Source organism: Crocodylus siamensis, chromosome 12, assembly GCF_052110815.1.
Source record: "Crocodylus siamensis isolate JL-2025a chromosome 12, ASM5211081v1, whole genome shotgun sequence".
Taxonomy (NCBI): Eukaryota; Metazoa; Chordata; order Crocodylia; family Crocodylidae; genus Crocodylus; species Crocodylus siamensis.
The window spans coordinates 44570723-44586908 of record NC_143406.1 but is presented as its reverse complement, the minus strand read 5'-3'; the positions used below and the strand labels follow the sequence as shown (position 1 = coordinate 44586908).

The window sequence follows — 16186 nt, the reverse complement described above, 5'->3', positions numbered from 1 at the left end:
GTTAGTGTAGTAGGGGGCATCTCCGCCTGTCTTAAAACCCAGCATCTTAATATATCTGAGACTTTCAATCTTTAAAGAGTTTCTTTCTAACAGAAATCCCTGTTTCTTGTGCTTTGCTACCAAGCGCTCTGGATCATATTTCACAGATTCAGTGCAAATTGCATGTTGAGAACCATTTAAATGGTTAGGATTTAAGGGATAAGTGCAATTTTGTTTTCTCCCTGTGAAACCCGTTGCCTGCTTCCTGGTTATGGCTCTGATTCAGCACTTATCTTAATTATTTGATGAATGAATTATTCATTATTTATTGTTATGTATACTTATGTATTGTTTATTTAATTATTTAATTGATTTATAAATCTTAATGGCATAAAAAAAAAATTAACTGGTTTTGGAGTGATCAGCAGCTGTGCTGTTCTCCACTGATCACGAGCTGTCCTTGCTTGAGTCCTGCAGCTGCTGACCTTGACAAAAAAAAAAAAAAAGGTCTGCTTATTGGCTCCATCCACCCTCTCTCTCTTTTCTTCCCTCCCCAGCAAAGCAGTTGCAACACTGTTCAGGCCTAGAGCAATCAAACCAGCTGAGCGCTTGTGCCACTGGAACAAGCAGGCCATTCAATAGGACGATGCCCCATTTCAGTTAGTGTGACTCTCAATAAGTGGCAGGTACCCTGGGCTTAAATTTCTTTGGCCAGTTGCCCTTTGAGTTAAATCTCTCAGGCTTGTCTAATGAAAGAGAGACTGTTTGACCAGCTTCTTACTCCTTCACTTGTGACTACAGAATGGGCGCAGAGATGCCTTTCATTCCCCCTGACAATTCAATGTGGCTGATAAATAATCAATAGGAGTTTCCTAGCTCAAGGGGTAAAGGAGCATCTCGTGTACTATAGCAACCGCCTGTTCTTTAGCAGTGATTTAATGACTGACTGCCTGCAGCCCTGCAGTCTGGTTTTCCCCATTCCCTTTAAATCTTGGTCCTTGAGCACTGTGTGTGTTGTAAAGATCTCTGGGAACCTCACTCGAATAGGAAACAGTATATAAGCTGGACTATAATGGGGGGGGCAGGAGAACCAGAGCAACATCTGAATAGTAACATTACAGCTGATGCTTGCCAACGGGGTTGAGAAACATTCAGAAAGGCCTAAGGAGCATTTGTCTGGATGGACTGCGATGTGCCTTTCCAGGAGACATGTTCCTAAACCTCAAGAACAACAGATATTTTGCACTATGCATCTGCCTGCCCAGGAGCATGTATCCGGATGCGGGTCCAAGGATGTGATTGTAGCACGTGCCGTCTTGTTCTAGCTAGCTTAGGCTGCAACAGCAGGGCAGGTATGGCAGCAAGGACTGGCAACCACGGTACAAACCTGGGGTCCCTGGGCACGCAGTCTGGTTTCTAGAACATGCTAAAGGCATGTCAGTGTGTCTTCCTGTGTTAGCTAATTGAGCTAAGAAAGATACGCTAGCATGAGCTGCATGAGCACCTTTGTGCTGTGTTGGCACTCTCACAGCAAGCTCACAGCTTATGCAAACAGCAGCAGGTATTTGAGGAAAGAAATACTAATGCATGATCAGCACCAATAGTGCGCAGGGCTCTCACAGCAGGTGCTGGGCAAGCAGTATAAGCCTCAAGGATACTGTAATGTGAACAGGGACTTTGTTCCTGTACCTGGAAATCAGGTACAGGTGTCTAAACAGGCTCTTTTGGGGAAGCAGCTCCCTGCAGCCTGGGAATTGAAACCAGTCTTCAAGCCAGAGACCACTAGTGACTCAAAGGTCAAGTTGAGTGGACTTGCAGATGCACCTGGGTGCTGGGAGAATGCATTAAATGCCCAACTGGATTGGACTAAGGAGTGCATGTGGCAGGAGGGAGAGGGGATGATCTGTCTGTCTACTGTTGCTCAACATAAAGGGGATACAGGGTTGGCATATGGTTGACACAAGAAGAGCAGGCAAGGCCTAGCAGGACTTAGCTGAGAGTGTGGTTGCTGTGTAGCACGAGTGCAAAATAAGCTGGGCACAGTCCTAGTTTCAGCAGTGGTAAGTGTCCCAGCAGTCACCAAGCTCTGCCTGCTCTCTCTGGCGTTGTCTCGGTGGGCCATCTAGAAGGTGCTGGCTATCTGTTTGCAGAGACGGCAAAGATCTTCGTATCTCTTGTGCCGTCTGAGCCGGAGCTCTTCACTCTGAGCTGAATCAGTTTAAAAAGAAGTGGTCCTGCCTCCAGCATTCTGGTTTGCTTCACCATTGGCATTGGGTAAGAGCAGAAATGTTCTGCTGTTTCTCAAATAATTGTCCTGATACAAGGTGTTCTGGGGTTTTTGTTTTTTTGTTTCTTGAAGGCAAATGGAAGAAGACTAGTACAGGAAGCACTCCTTAGCCCCATCATGCCATGGAAATGATCCAGCAGTGAGTGTTATTTCAAGTTGTTTGGTGCCATGCTCAGCAGGGAGAAGTGGGGAAGTCTCTTTTGAGCAGTGGTGTGTTGCAACAAGAAGGGAACTGCTTTTCTCGGGATTGCATAATTCAGTAAAAGCCAAGCAACTTTCTCTCCCCTTCTGACTTATATCTCAGTGATGCCCCCTTCACATCTGTGCTGAGGCTGCACTAAGGTGGGAAGTAGTTTGATTCAGGCCTAGTCTTTCCTTTCTCTCTGTTAGGATTAGTCCACACGCAGGCTGGTGTGGAAGGAACTGTGTTACAGCATAATTCATGCTTGTCAGGGCTGCAAAATGCCCTGCTTTGATTTAGCTGACTTGATCGGTGTTACATTAAAGCAGGATGCTTTGTTCCAGATCCGCTCTGCTCCATGCAGACTTGCTCTGCAACAAGGAGAGGTGTGAATTTAAGCTGATTTGAGCTGCTTCCAGCAAGTTTGGGGCCAGATGAGGCTATATCGGGCAGGGTGCCAGCCTGCTCGCTGGCAGCATTGGTGTATGTTTCACAGCGGAGTTAACACAAGCAGTTGACTCTGGGATAAGGTTGTAGGCAGGGTGTGAGTGGCTGCGTTGTGCCGTGTCGTCATGTCCTCCTCTGCATGCATGTTGGAGAGCGTAACCCTGATACCCCTAGCTCCCAGTGTTGCCAGAAACTGAGCTGCCCCATGATTCCCTCCCCTGCCATTCTGGGGAGAGATTTTCCTTTCTGTCCTAAGCACAGGAGGAGGGAGGGAGCTGTAGGGAGGCATTGATGAGCTATTGGCACTTGAGGGGTTTAGCCTGTGTCCTTGTGGCAAACTGGGCTAGTAACATGCCCAAGCCAAAGCAAGAGCATGGGTTACTTCTGCATTGAAAATGTACCCAAGGATTACACACCCTCCGGAGCTTAATAATAGATTCAAGCTGGGAGGAAAGTCCTACAGCTGTTAACTCTGTGGTGTACCTTGCCTGGGAGCTAAGGATGACTTTCTGTATCGCTTTGTGGTTATATGAGTTTGTACCCAAGGCATCGCTGGCTGGAAAATACCAGAACCCGTCAGCGGGGACTTCTTCACTCAGAACAGCGGCATGAGCGTGCACTGACAAGGGCCAAAGATGGCACAGGGTACAAAGAGAGATCTCCCCGAGGCTGTACCTGAGCCCTGGGATTGCTTCCTACCCTGCGCTCCTTTTCTTGCATCTCCCCCCAAGGTTGCTCCCGATGCTGCCTGTCTGCTCCAGTTCATCCTGAAGAGCTTTTTATCTCTGATCAAAGCTGTAGCATCAGCATGGAGGGCTGCCAGGTCCTAAAAGTGGAAAGATCTGCACTTGCACTCGCCGTTTCTGCTTTCCACACCCTCCATTTTTGGAAGTGCTGTTTGGTCACAAGCCCCAGCGTGCTAGTGAAGAGACTGGGGCTGTGCGCCATGGAAGGACAGCTGGTGCCTGCCCATGGGTTGGAGCCAAGAGCATGAACTGCCCTTCATCACACTCCTCCCCTCAGCAGTTTGGGCTCCATTTACTCTTTCTAGGGCAGCACCACTTGCATCCAGGGAAGTCTGCTCGGGCACTTAGAGCACAGCGTCGGTTTTAACTCTGCAAGTAAGCTTTTTATAACCAGGCCTCATTCATAAATGTGACCCTCCACCTTCTGATGAATTTGCAAGTTTGCAGTTGGTGGTTCACAGAGCTGTTCTCCATTTTAAAACTGCCATCAATATTGCAGTGGTAGCTCCATCAATAATTAATCAGATGTGCCTCGTGTGCTATCGAGCTGGGGCTCAGTGCCTTGCAGAGCTGGTGGAAAGTTCCCTTTGAAGGACACCCGGCAGGATGAGCCCTCGGACATAGCGAGACATGCAGTTCACCTTGCATGTCGACAGGAGAGGTGGGGCTCTGACCTTGGGGACTTCGGGAGCACTGCGGGCAGTCTTCATGTTGCTTTCCTTCATATTTCCTGTCTTTGGTTTCCCCAGCTGCTCCTGGCTCTGGCTATTTCTGCACGTCAGCACTTTGCTGGGGGAGCCCTGTTGCTAGGCCGTCACAGCACATCAGTCCTCGTACAGATGATGCTATAGCAGTAAAACTGCTTCAGCTCGGAGAGCTCATTTTGGCTTCTCTCTCCTCCTGTCCCCAGGCAAATGAAACTGTACTGGCAGGAGTACAGCTCTGTGTCCACACAAGGAGCCTTTGCCAGCACAGCTGTGTCTGTCAGGGCTCGCAGCTCTTCTCGCCCATGACAAACGTCACTACGCCAGCAAAATTGTGGTGTTTGGAGCTGGCCCGTGTCTGAGCTTTCAGCGGGGAAGATGGGCTTTTGACTCTCAGTTCGGAGCCCTTTTCAACCCGTAAGTCTCTCAGCTTTGGGAGAGCCACCATCCAAGTTGTCAGGGATGATTTAAAAAGGGCCTGCAATTTAGTTTGCTGCCAGAAATGGATAAAAGCTTTCCCAAGTGGTGTTACACGAACCAGCCTCTCCTTGCAAATCTTGTGGCTTTACTGTCATCCTATTTTGTAAAGCTTTCTCCGTGGTGCGTGGAAGGACCCGCTTATGGTGTGGAAATGGCAGAAGACAGACAGCCTGCAAAGTGCTCGGAAGCAGAGGAACGGGCTTAAGGGGGGAAGAGCACATCTCCCCCATCCCTTTCGCTTTCAGTAACCGGACGTTGCTGCCTGTGTTCTTGTAAAGGCGTGGGGGTGTGACGCCACAGAAAGGAGCAACAGCATTTCAAGTTGGAGCTATAATTTACAGTATATGGTAGGAGCCCAGAGCAGGCTTTTGAAGGCAGGATGCGTCATTTGTTACACAACATCCTGCAGCCTGGACAGGACCACCCATCAGGACCAGGCAAATCTGGGTTTTGAGAGCAGCCCATCAGCTAAGGTGAAACGCTGGGGATGCTTGAAGCCTGCGAGGTGCAGGCTCAGGGCCTGGTCGGGATGACCTCAGTCCTGATTTCACTCTCCTTTCCCTCTTCCATTTCCGCTAAGCCTCCAGTAGCCAACTTGGAGTTCAGGCTGTTGGAAACATAAAAGCCCATACCAAGGCTGTCAGCAGATACCATGTAGCAGCATTAAGCAGATACCTTTCAGAGGCATTCGCTGTTAAATGGAATAAGGTAATCACTCCTCCGTATTTGGTGCAGCTGCAGGAGGCCCAGCCACTGAGCGCTTTGAATTTGCTGCTTGTGTTTAATTATTTACTTTGGCTGGGAAGACTGGCGCTATTATTTCATATCACTTGAGCATATCTAAGACCTGTGGTTTAACAACTGCATGTGCAACTCCAGTAGCAAATGATTGAACTCCTTCTCACTTCCTGCCCTGCGAAAGCGCATACGTGGAGCCCTTTTGCTCATTATAAATGGTGGCTTCAGCGTGAGATCACAGGCTATATTTAACCTGCCTATATAAACCCTCACTGAGCAGCACTATTTCTTCCGGACTGCCTGTGGTGCAGGTTGAAGCAGGTTCGTGCGATAGAGGCTTTTGGAGGGTTCACAAAGGTGGGTGGGAGGGGGGGTGGAAATTTCTCGCCCTGTGTGAACTGAACTATGTGCTCAGCAAATTGGATGTAGCGTGAGTTTTTTTCCAGGGCTGCACTGCTCAAAGGCATGGGGCTGACCCTAGAGCTAAGGGACACGGTGCTTTGGTAAGAGGTTACAGACCCTGATGCAAGGATTCATGGGCCCATGTCATGTGCCGTCTCCGTGCCAGCAGCCCTGGGTTTCCATCCCTTGCGTCTTCCTCATTCAAATGTAGGGACCTGCTTGGAGATGAATACTTGCGTTAAGCACAAAACACCACAAAAGTTAAAAGACCTCAAGGCGGAAAGGTGAAGCCAGCAGTCTCATCCACAAAAGATGCTTCTGCCTCTCTCATATTAATCATAGGCACACCTTTTTCATAGTCCGGTATGTGCCGATCACCAAGCTGCTCTAACAATACTAATGCCACCTCCGCAGCTGCCCAGTAGCCTGTCTGTGAGGTTGACTGGCAGTATTTTCTCACCTGGGCATTGATGACATTTTTAGTCTTGGAGACTTGACCACTTCAGCCAAAATGGCAATCAGCTAAGCTGTTTAAGGCATGCACCTGGAAAAACAATAATTGTTTGAATTTCTGCACAATCTGTTCATAATAATAGAGCAGCTTACTGCAGAAAAGTCTGTCGGGCTACTTGGAAACCTTGATCATGCGAGGCTGGAGTTAGCTACAGCACTTGAATTACAGCTGCTGGAAGGTTTGATCTTTCTGTAATGGCTAATGAGCCATGCACCAGGTCTTGTTCCCATATCTCCTGGGCTGGACTCTTGGGATGTTCTTCAGTCACTTCTGGAAGGAAGGGATTAAATTTCCCCCTTGCAACTTCTTGAGGAGATGGCTTCTTGAGGAGATGGGTTGGTTTACCTTCATTGTGTGGGAAGGAGGGGCCCACAGGAGCCTCTTACTATTTAAATATTGAACTTCATAAAAAAGACAACAGGGGGTTTTTTGCAGGGGATGAGATGGCAGAGACCCCTTGTGACCCTCTCTTAGCCTCCAATGCAGTAAAACCCAGGGCTTCCAGGGATGGGTGCTACCAATTTCTTTCTTTTTTTTAATGTTGTTTTTCCTTTTGCCAGTCAAACATTTTTCCAGACCTTCTCCAAGTTCTGCAGAGCTGAGGAGCAAAGTGAAGTCTGGCTTCTGATTTCCAAGGTTGCTCAAAAAGATGGAGGAGCCAAAGGAAAAATGAAAATGTGGCTGAGCAGAGGAGAATATCTCCCTCCTGGACATGTTCTGTCCTTTCACTGAGGGGGGAGAGAGGAAAAATGGCAAGACTTTATTTGATAGAATAAATGATCTGGGTGGAGGGGAGAACTTTGTAGTGAAAAACCTCATGTTTTGGTGCATTGTTTTATGTTGGTTGCAATAAGAGTTACAACCAGCTGTATTGTCCCTTATGGAATTCACCCCCTTTTTGTTTCGTGTGAGTTTTAACTCTTTAATTGCTCCCAGCAACTTGTGTTTATGGACTAGTCAAGGCTGGTATAGTCTTGGAAACCAACCCACCCGCCTTCAGGAGCTCACAAGGCTGCAAGCCTCCCCATGAACATAACTGTGCTAAAAAGCAAGAACTGTCCATCTTCCTTGGTTTCGCAGCTGCTGACCACTTGTTTTATCCTTTAAGGTGCAAATCCACCCTGCCTTCTACTTATCCTTCTTAACACAGCACTTGTGTGTTATCACATGGTGACAGCACTGGTCCTATTTAAATGATAAGCAGCTGCAATTGCAGCTGTACAGCGGTAGGCGGCAGCCTTACCTGAGAAACCAGCCGCCTGCCAGAGGTAAAATGCAGAGCAAATTTGAAGGGGCAAGATGAAAAGAAGCTGGAGTTGGACTCCTTCCAACTGGCAATTACTTGAACATTGCCTCCTTTGTGTGCACATTTTGCCGTGATGCATGTATACAGTGCGTGTAGAGCTGGAACCTGCCGCCACTGTTACGTGTTGCCTGTATGGGAGCCAGCAGAGCTAATCTCCTGGACCAAGGGGCGGGTGTAGCTCTCCAGGCAAGGCAGAGGCCGTTTCAGTGCTGAGGAGCCCCGAAGCTCCATGCCAGGTCTCCAGACAGTGCATCTTCCTGCAGATCTGCCGAGATGCTTTTCCAGCCTGGTTGCCATTTAATTTTGGGTTTTCCACCCTCTCTTCTAGCTCCCAGTTGGGGAAACCCTAAATATTGCTCCCAAGCGCTCATGTCTAGGGGCTTGGCTCTACGCAGAGGTTGCACTCATGTAACTCTTTTTATGCTGAATCTTTAGCTAAAGTGATGCCTGACTTTATGCATGCTTTTTCTGGGTACCCATTTAAAATGAGGTCTGTCGATTCAGCTCGGATTTGTCGGTTGATTAAGCGGGTATAGAAGACAACCTGCCGTTAAACCAATGCAGCAGTGCACAGATGGGCCTCGAGTGCTTCGTGGTGGGGGGCGGGGGTCAGTGTAGTCTCTGCATTGGGTAGATGCAGGTAAATGAAAACTCACCTTGGCTGCCTTTAGCCTGCAGGAAGCTTCAGGGGTTTGCTGGTCAAGGCCTGGCACCATCAAGAACATTCAGGATGTTGCAGTCGGGAGTGTACTTCACCCACCCCCAGCCGGTGCTTTGTGTAACACAGGCCGCTCGGCTCTGTGCTGGGGCAGCCCCTGGACTGGGAGACAGCAGAGCTTGCATTTCTGTGGCAGTGGAGGAGGGGTTCCCAGCAGCAGCAACAGGGCTTAATTAGGCGACATATGGGGAGCCCAGGCGAGGGGCAGGCTCCTTCTAGCCTCGCCGAGAACCAGAGGGTGCCGACGATGGGGCCGGTGGGAGAGCCAGCCCTTGCTTGCTCCGTTCCATCTGCCTTGTTGGCGTGCTCGCTACAAGAGCCGTGTTGATTCGGAGGGAAGGAGCGAGCACGCGGTGAATGTCGTGGGCAGGCAGGCAGCAGCTTCTGCCTCTGTCTCCCTGCATTTCCGTCCACGCGGCCTGCGCCTGGGCTGAATCTATAATAAAGTCCGTGCTGATCAGATACCGACAGTGAAAAAACAGCGGCTCACAGCTGGCCTGGAGGGGGTGGAGACTGAGCAGGGAAAGCATTTGAATGTTAACTGCTTGATCTGTAGAGCTGGGGCTTGCAAAACTTTCGTGGGGTTTTTTTTGGTGGAGGGGGAGAGGCTCATTTGATCAGTTTGCTGTTCTCATGGAGGAGGCGTTTAAACAAATGTTAAAGCCCTCCAGGTTGCGATTTGGACGCACCAAAGAGTGCAGTGGGATGCAGGATAACTGGCAGGGGATTTGCCGGCTTCGCTTCTGAGCTGTGCATGGAAAGTTCAGCCTCCACATCACTGACCTGGGAACAAAGGATCAGCCTGAGCCTGGGTATGTTTGCATTAATCACTGTGGCTTCCTGTCAGCCTGCAGGAAGCAGGAGCCGCTGCCTCCAGCAGATGCTTGGTAAGGAGATTAGTTTTGGGATCAAAGGCATCTCCATCACATCCTCCTCTTGCTCCCTGCCCAGCGCCGAATGGGGTAGGCCTGCAGTACCTGGCCAGTGTGGGCAGACGTAACCCAGTGACTGGTGCTTAACGTCCCTTGTCATCCCTGTCCAGTAAAGCAGTGACCTTTGGGATGCTTAAAGCCTTGTGCAGACATGACTACAGTCTACTGAGCTGCAGCCCCTAGGAGAATGGAAGTTGTAAAAACCAAGGGGAGTTAATGTCAGATAAAGTTACACTGGTCTCAGGAAAGCCAGATGGGATGAACTCCCCCATGTGAGACTCCAGGATGAACAGCAAATGAACCAAGCGGCCTTGCCTAGTGAGCAGAGCACCAGCTTGGGCATCAGGCTGGATTTTATTCCTGCCATCCCACTTTTACTTCTCTGCCTATATAGCACCAGTGCTATGTGGACTCTTTTCGGGCTGGATGTCTGGCTGCTGCTGTAATGTTAAGTAAATTATTCAAGGTGCTCAAGCTCAGACAAGATCCCGGATACAGTAAAGCGAGTGCAGTTCCTCGACAAACACTAAACAAAAGGTCCCGCTCGATGGAAATAGTTGTTATCAGAGCAAGCAGACCTATAATAATAGAAGGCGTGATAAAGCCTCAGCAGCCAGCCCGGTGAGTTCAGCGCAAGTAACTGGGTTCAAAGCAAAAGATCCAGTCCTGCGGCTTGGACAGAACAGCAGAAAACGTTCCTGCTTTTCTGCAGCAGGACAGACGTATGGGTCTTTCTGACCTGCTTTTAATTTCCCATGTGTAAGTGCCACTGTCTGATTAGGAGGGGCATGGTTTTCTTTGCCTTCTTCTGATATCAGAGGTCACTTCGGAGATCTGGTGCATCCTCCAGAGCAAGAAGGGTTGCATCAAATTGTAGCAGGGACATTTACACTGACAATGGTGAGGTTCACAGTGATGGAAACAGTTGGGGAGGGCTTTCAGAAGCTGCACAAAACGTCCACAGGGGAATTCATTAGAGCTGGGTTTTACCTACCTGCGTCTGGGTTAGCAGGTGACCGGAGTAAATGCTGTATTGGGAAGGATCTCACAAATGCGCAAGCAACTGTTTGTCCACGGCCCAAAGGAAATGGCAGAGGAGATGGGACGCTTCTTAGCGCCCTATACCAGAAGGGGGCAAACTTTGCTCGCTCTCTCTCGAGTTGAGAAGGACCGAGTCTTTCTGGGAATTCAGACTGCCGGTCTCCCCTGGGAAGGCTTTTTGGGGCAATAAGCAGAGTTTCTGCCCAGTCGGGCAGAACATTCTTGGGTTTCAAACTGCTTGAGACAAGGATGTAGCAATGTCGAGGGGTAAATGGAAAGATATGGCGTGAAATAGGGCAGTAACTAGTGGTTACGAAACCAGTAGTATTGTCCCTAACCTAACAACAAGCAATCAAAATATTCAGGTTTCGGTGGAAAGGGCACGACCAAACCCTTTTCTTTGACTGAGGTTTTTGCTTTGAGTCTTTACTGCTGGTATGTGAAAGTAGTACCATGTACCTGGAGAAATTGGGATGGATCCTTACTCATGCAAGTTATGATGCAAAGAGCAAATTTGAGTCTCAGGCTTGGAAGAGTTCCTCGGGTGAGGAGAAGGAACTGGGCAGGGGAGAGGTGGCAGCAGGAAGTCCGAAACGGGCTCCTAGATGAGATTGGCAGCAACTGTGTCCTCCCAGCGCTTACCCACAAGTTGCTGGTTGTTGAAACAGTTCAGGAAGAGAAGCTGGAAAAAATCTATATGTAGGTTAAGTGACAGCAAACTCAAAACAAGTTTACATTTTGCCCTGAAAGCCAAATCCTGTCCATCTAGCCAGAAGTCTCTTCCCCTGTTCGGGTGGAGGGGAATGGGAGTATCCACAATGCCTGGTGGTTCTGTATTTTAAGTCGCGTTGGGCCGTGGTACCGTAACACTAAAAAATACAACTGCCACCTTGTATATCAAAACGGCGGTAACTTCCCAGGCAGGCCAGCCAGGAAGTGAGTCTTTCTATTTTTCTTTGTGTCTGCCAGACAAGAGAAATGAACCGTTCGCTTTGTCCTCCCTCGGATGGAAACTAAGACTCGGCACCTAAAACATTATGTTAACCTGTTCTTCTTGCTTACTAAACCAAGTCATTAAAAATGTGTGGTTCACTGGAGTTCTTAGAGCAGTCTGGGAGATGTCCAGAACTTAGGCAACTTGACTGTCTGGATGTCAAGCGAGCTGGTAATTTGGGCATTTTAGAAGCAGGTGAGACAAACAGTTGGCTGGGATGGTTTAGTTGGAGATGATCCTGCTTTGAACAGGGATTTGGATGAGATGACCTCCTGAGGTCCCTTCCAGCCCTGCTTTTCTATGATTCTGTCTTTTGTATCTGAAAATGAAAAGCTGTAATGTAAATTAAAATGAAGTGCTCCAAATAGCAGTCGACTCTTTCTGCTCTGCTGAATTCTTGTCTTTTGTTAGTGGCAAGTCTGGGCGCTAGATTGGAACTTCCCAGCTAAAACTTTCTGTGAAAATGATAGATTTGGGCGGTCTTAAAGCATTTCACAAATTCACATCAAAGTGGTAGTAGTTTTGACTGGGATTTTTTTTTATAGCTGAAGTGAAGATGTGGACTTTTCATTCTGAAAAATGTGTTAATATGAATTAATCATAAAAGACTTAAAAAAAAACCAAACAAACAAAAAAAGCCCCCAACCCTGAAAAATGGAAGAAAATGTTTAGTTTAGCCTAAACACTTTTTTTCTCCTGGCCAGTGAACCAAGAAATCAGTTATTTGCATAGCTCTAGTCAAGTCCTCTTACCAACCCTGTCCCGACAGCTTTCCTGTGCTACTGTTGGCTTACCAGTCCCAGAGCGACGGGCGAACGTACGGGGCTGGGGGTGAGGTTACGCTGAAAACTCAGCTGTCACTTTTGCTCCGGTTCATTTTGTAAACTTGCTCAGACTCACCCTCTATTGTCTGCTCCCCTTTTAAGCCTTGAGCCATGGGTCTATCTAAAATTGTCTGCTCACATAACCGTGCGGTGGAAACCCCTCATTTCTCATGTGATTGTATTCACGTGAACATTTGCCTCTTGCTGGCATTAACCTACCCACTGGCCAAGTCATTGTCATTTAGCACTACCAAGTGTTGTCACTGATCCCCCTCTCCTTGGGTTTACTGGTTGGGGATGATGGTTGGCAACACTGCACTGGTTCTAGGTATCTGCAGCATGGCCTGGATCTGAGCTTTCAGTGGGAAACTGCAGTTTGGGGAACGCCCTTGCAGGTCCTAGCCTTGCCCTTGAATGATACTTCTACATGTTCGCTTTCCTCCAGTGCTTATGTTGTCCTCCTCAGGAAACCTGCAGGAAGTGCCAGGGGCTCTGGAAGGAGCACATGAACCTCACCTGTGAGCAGCTGGCCGAGAAGGATGACATCAAATACAGAACGTCAATGTAAGTAACTTTCCAAGTCTGGAAAAACTGAGTCGTCTTATTGAGGGTTTGGCAAGAAACCACCTGGGCTACCAAAAGCAGTAACAAGTATCATTTATGGGGAGTATAGAAAGATCCTTGTTTGTCCACAAACGGGGACCTTGGCCCGTATGAGGTCTGGCTGCGTTCTGGTCACACACACAACGTGCAGTCACCCGGCTCTGCGATTAGGATTTCCCTGGACGCTTTTCAGCAACGGCAACCGGTAAATCAAGAGCCTGGGAGTATCTACTCTTGAACAGGTGTTTAACCCATTTTGCATTTTGCAGCAGCCAGGCGTGATTGTTCAGAGGAAATGAAAAAGTCTTCAGGCTGTATGTAGTCAGCTCGCAGTGTTTGTGCTGCGGAGAGGTGAGCAGGGAGGCAGGGGAAGTCTGCTCAGTCGCCTTGCACCTTACATTGCGGTGGTAAACAACGCTCTGTTAGCTTGATGGCTGAGGTATTGCTTGCCCGAATCTTTCTCGCCTCGTCCCCTCTGTAGAGGAGGGATGTGTGTGTAATTTCTTATGCTTCTACATGCATTTGCAGACCAGGCATTACATGCTAAGCAAAGCTGTCTCAGAACAGACTTGAATTTGAAATGTAGACGGCTGAAACCTTAGGTGTTTCATAAAATCTGTTTTGAAATCTGATCTCTTACTGTGGAGAAATGCCAGCATGGTCTAATGTTAGGAAGTAGGCTATAAAAATGCTGGTCTGGCGCACTGCAATTCAGAGAGCCTGCCATTGTTAACCTAGTCACTTTTCTCTTATATCACTGCTGGGTGATGCTGTCCCTCTGCTGGGCTTGAGACACGCGGGATACAGAGTTTCCATAGGGAGGTGTTCTGGATGTGGGAGTCGAAGTCAGGTCATCCTTCTATTCTTTAAGGCATAACTTCTCAGCAAGACACCAACTTTTGGGGTATCCGGTGGCATATTTCCACTGCTTTCCCTGTAGGAAAGGGGGACAGGGAAACCTGTAGGATGGTCATGGCCCTAACAAAGGAAAGAATTGGTTTGCAAGGTTTTCTTCAACAGAGCAGTGCTCTGGGTCTGCTTGTTCAGGTGAGTTTGCTGCCTGGAGATGAGACAATAAACACTTCCTTTTGAAGCGGAGTGTAGGGAAGGGGAAACGCAGCTGGAGCCCAGGCCCAGCTTCCTGCCTTGCTCAGAGTTCCCATTAACACACACACGCTGTGTCCTGTGAGGCGGACAGAGGAGGAGCCACCAAGAAGCCAAGGTCTGATGTGGGCTGGTGCCATCACACCGCTCTGGTGATTCACCTCATAGCGACATCTGCTCTGGGGAAAAAGCAGCTGGAGCCCTGAACTTGTGTCCACACGCTGCAAATCCACTAGCAGGTTGCTAGAGGCGGAGAGTCCAGGTCGTTCCATTCAGTCGAGCCATCAAAGAGAGCAGATTCTGCTTCTCTGACCGCAGCGCCACGTGCGACTGTGCTGCTGTGAAGGGTTGTCAGCCTGCTCCATCGGTTTGGACTCCATTAAGTTCTGTTCTTTCCAATTTAAACATTTCACTTGTTTTAGAGCTCTGTAATCAGGCCCTCAGAATTGCAACTAATTGTCTCATTCTTCCTGGTGACTAATTACCAAGAGGCTTCCCTCTGATTCCCACTCCATGATAATATAATTACTAGCAGAGCCCTTCCACCGGGTTCTGCCGTTACAATTATATCTAGCATCACCAAACCATCTCGAGGGAGAGGCATTATTGCTTCCCTTTGAGACAATTGTCATGGTTATAACCAAACACTGCCGGGAAATGTCCTGGGTTCCTGTTTGCTTTCTGTGCTCTCATAAAGCCTGAGTGTGTACACCTTCGGGCATAAAGCAGTAGTATCTGGCAAGCCCCTGTGGGATTTGGGGAGAGGCGTAAGAGGGGTAGGAAGCCTGGCCTTCATGGCAAAGGCTTGATTATTCTTTAATTACCTGCAAAACAAAAAGCAAAGTTCCCTCTCAGGTCTAGGAGAGTTGAGAAACATTCATAGCAGCTCAGTAACCACCACAACAGCCAGACCTAAGAACAGGAGCTCGCAAGTGACAATTAGCAGTTTGCTTTTCCTAAACCTTTAGCTCCCGGACTATATTTCTTTGCAGCAGAGTCAAGAATCTCTCTGCCCTTTGGCCCTTCTGACTTTGGGTTGAAATTCTTTCTAAACCACAGCTCAGCTGTGCTACATTTGGTCTCGCTTGGAAACCACACTTGAGTCTATAGAATGCAACCGGTGATTAACTTTCTTTCACTTAATTTGTTTGCAACTCATCATGGGTTGGCTCTAGATGGAGCTCAGCCCAGACCTCCTTGGAACAACACTGGGCTTTGGGATAAAGTAGGAAGAAAGTGAGGAGGGGGAAGGGACATCAGGGGAAGGAAGGTTAAAGTGCTGTCATGGTGGCAGTGAGAGCACAGCTCATGCTGAGAATTGGCAAGTGCAAACATACCCACGCTAGTGTCTGCTTCTCTTGCCCTTTCGTGCTGCAGAGAAGAGAAGATGACAGCAGCGCGCATTAGGAAATGCCACAAGTGTGGGACTGGCCTCATCAAATCCGAGGGCTGCAACCGCATGTCCTGCCGCTGCGGCGCTCAAATGTGCTACCTCTGCCGAGCCGCCATCAATGGGTATGACCACTTCTGCCAGCACCCGCGTTCGCCAGGGGCCCCCTGCCAGGACTGTGCAAAATGTTCTCTCTGGACGGACCCCACGGTAAGTGGAGAAGCCTTTGGGAGGGCCATGAAACCCCAGTTTCCATCACAGTTAAGCATGAAAATGTCAGAGTAGCTGCCCTGTAGCAGCACTGCACTCGATGCTCCCCTCTACTCACTTGGTTCAGAGCGGCATGGGGGCTGCATGAAGGCAACACAACTCTTCAGCAAAGCCAGCCACGTGGGACTGGGAGCCACCTACAGCACCTTCCTTATTGAAGGAAAGGCTGATGGAGCCTGGGGAGCTTTGGAAAACAATACCGGGCATCTACAGGGCTTCTATTTGGGATAGCCAAGAGCTGCGATCTGCACCATGGTGGAGGGGGCACGGAGCAGGAAATCATGGGGAGTGCAAGGGGGAGTTGAGGTAGGGAGGTGGGAGTTGGGTTTTTTGGACTTGATTCCATTTTTGGGTCTGTCGTCTTTTTTTTTGTTTTTTTTGTTTGGGGGAAATAGTTTATACCTCATGCCTCAGTGGCAATGGGCAAATGGATGCTACAACACACCTGGAACCCAAATGCCTGGGGTCTCTGTTATGTCCATTATGGTGCTGTTGGCATAAAAATAATTGATGTGTAGCCTGACTA

At 48.7% G+C, this 16186-nt stretch overlaps 1 protein-coding gene across 1 annotated transcript in view; it reads left to right on the top strand.

Annotated features, from left to right (window-relative positions):
• Positions 1–16186, top strand: part of RNF216 (ring finger protein 216) — a 97562-nt gene that overhangs the window by 59536 nt on the left and 21840 nt on the right. Inside the window, exons 13-14 of the mRNA XM_090023946.1 lie at positions 12760–12857; positions 15378–15600. Coding sequence (XP_089880072.1) covers positions 12760–12857; positions 15378–15600 — 321 coding nt within the window. The remainder of the gene's footprint in view (positions 1–12759; positions 12858–15377; positions 15601–16186) is intronic.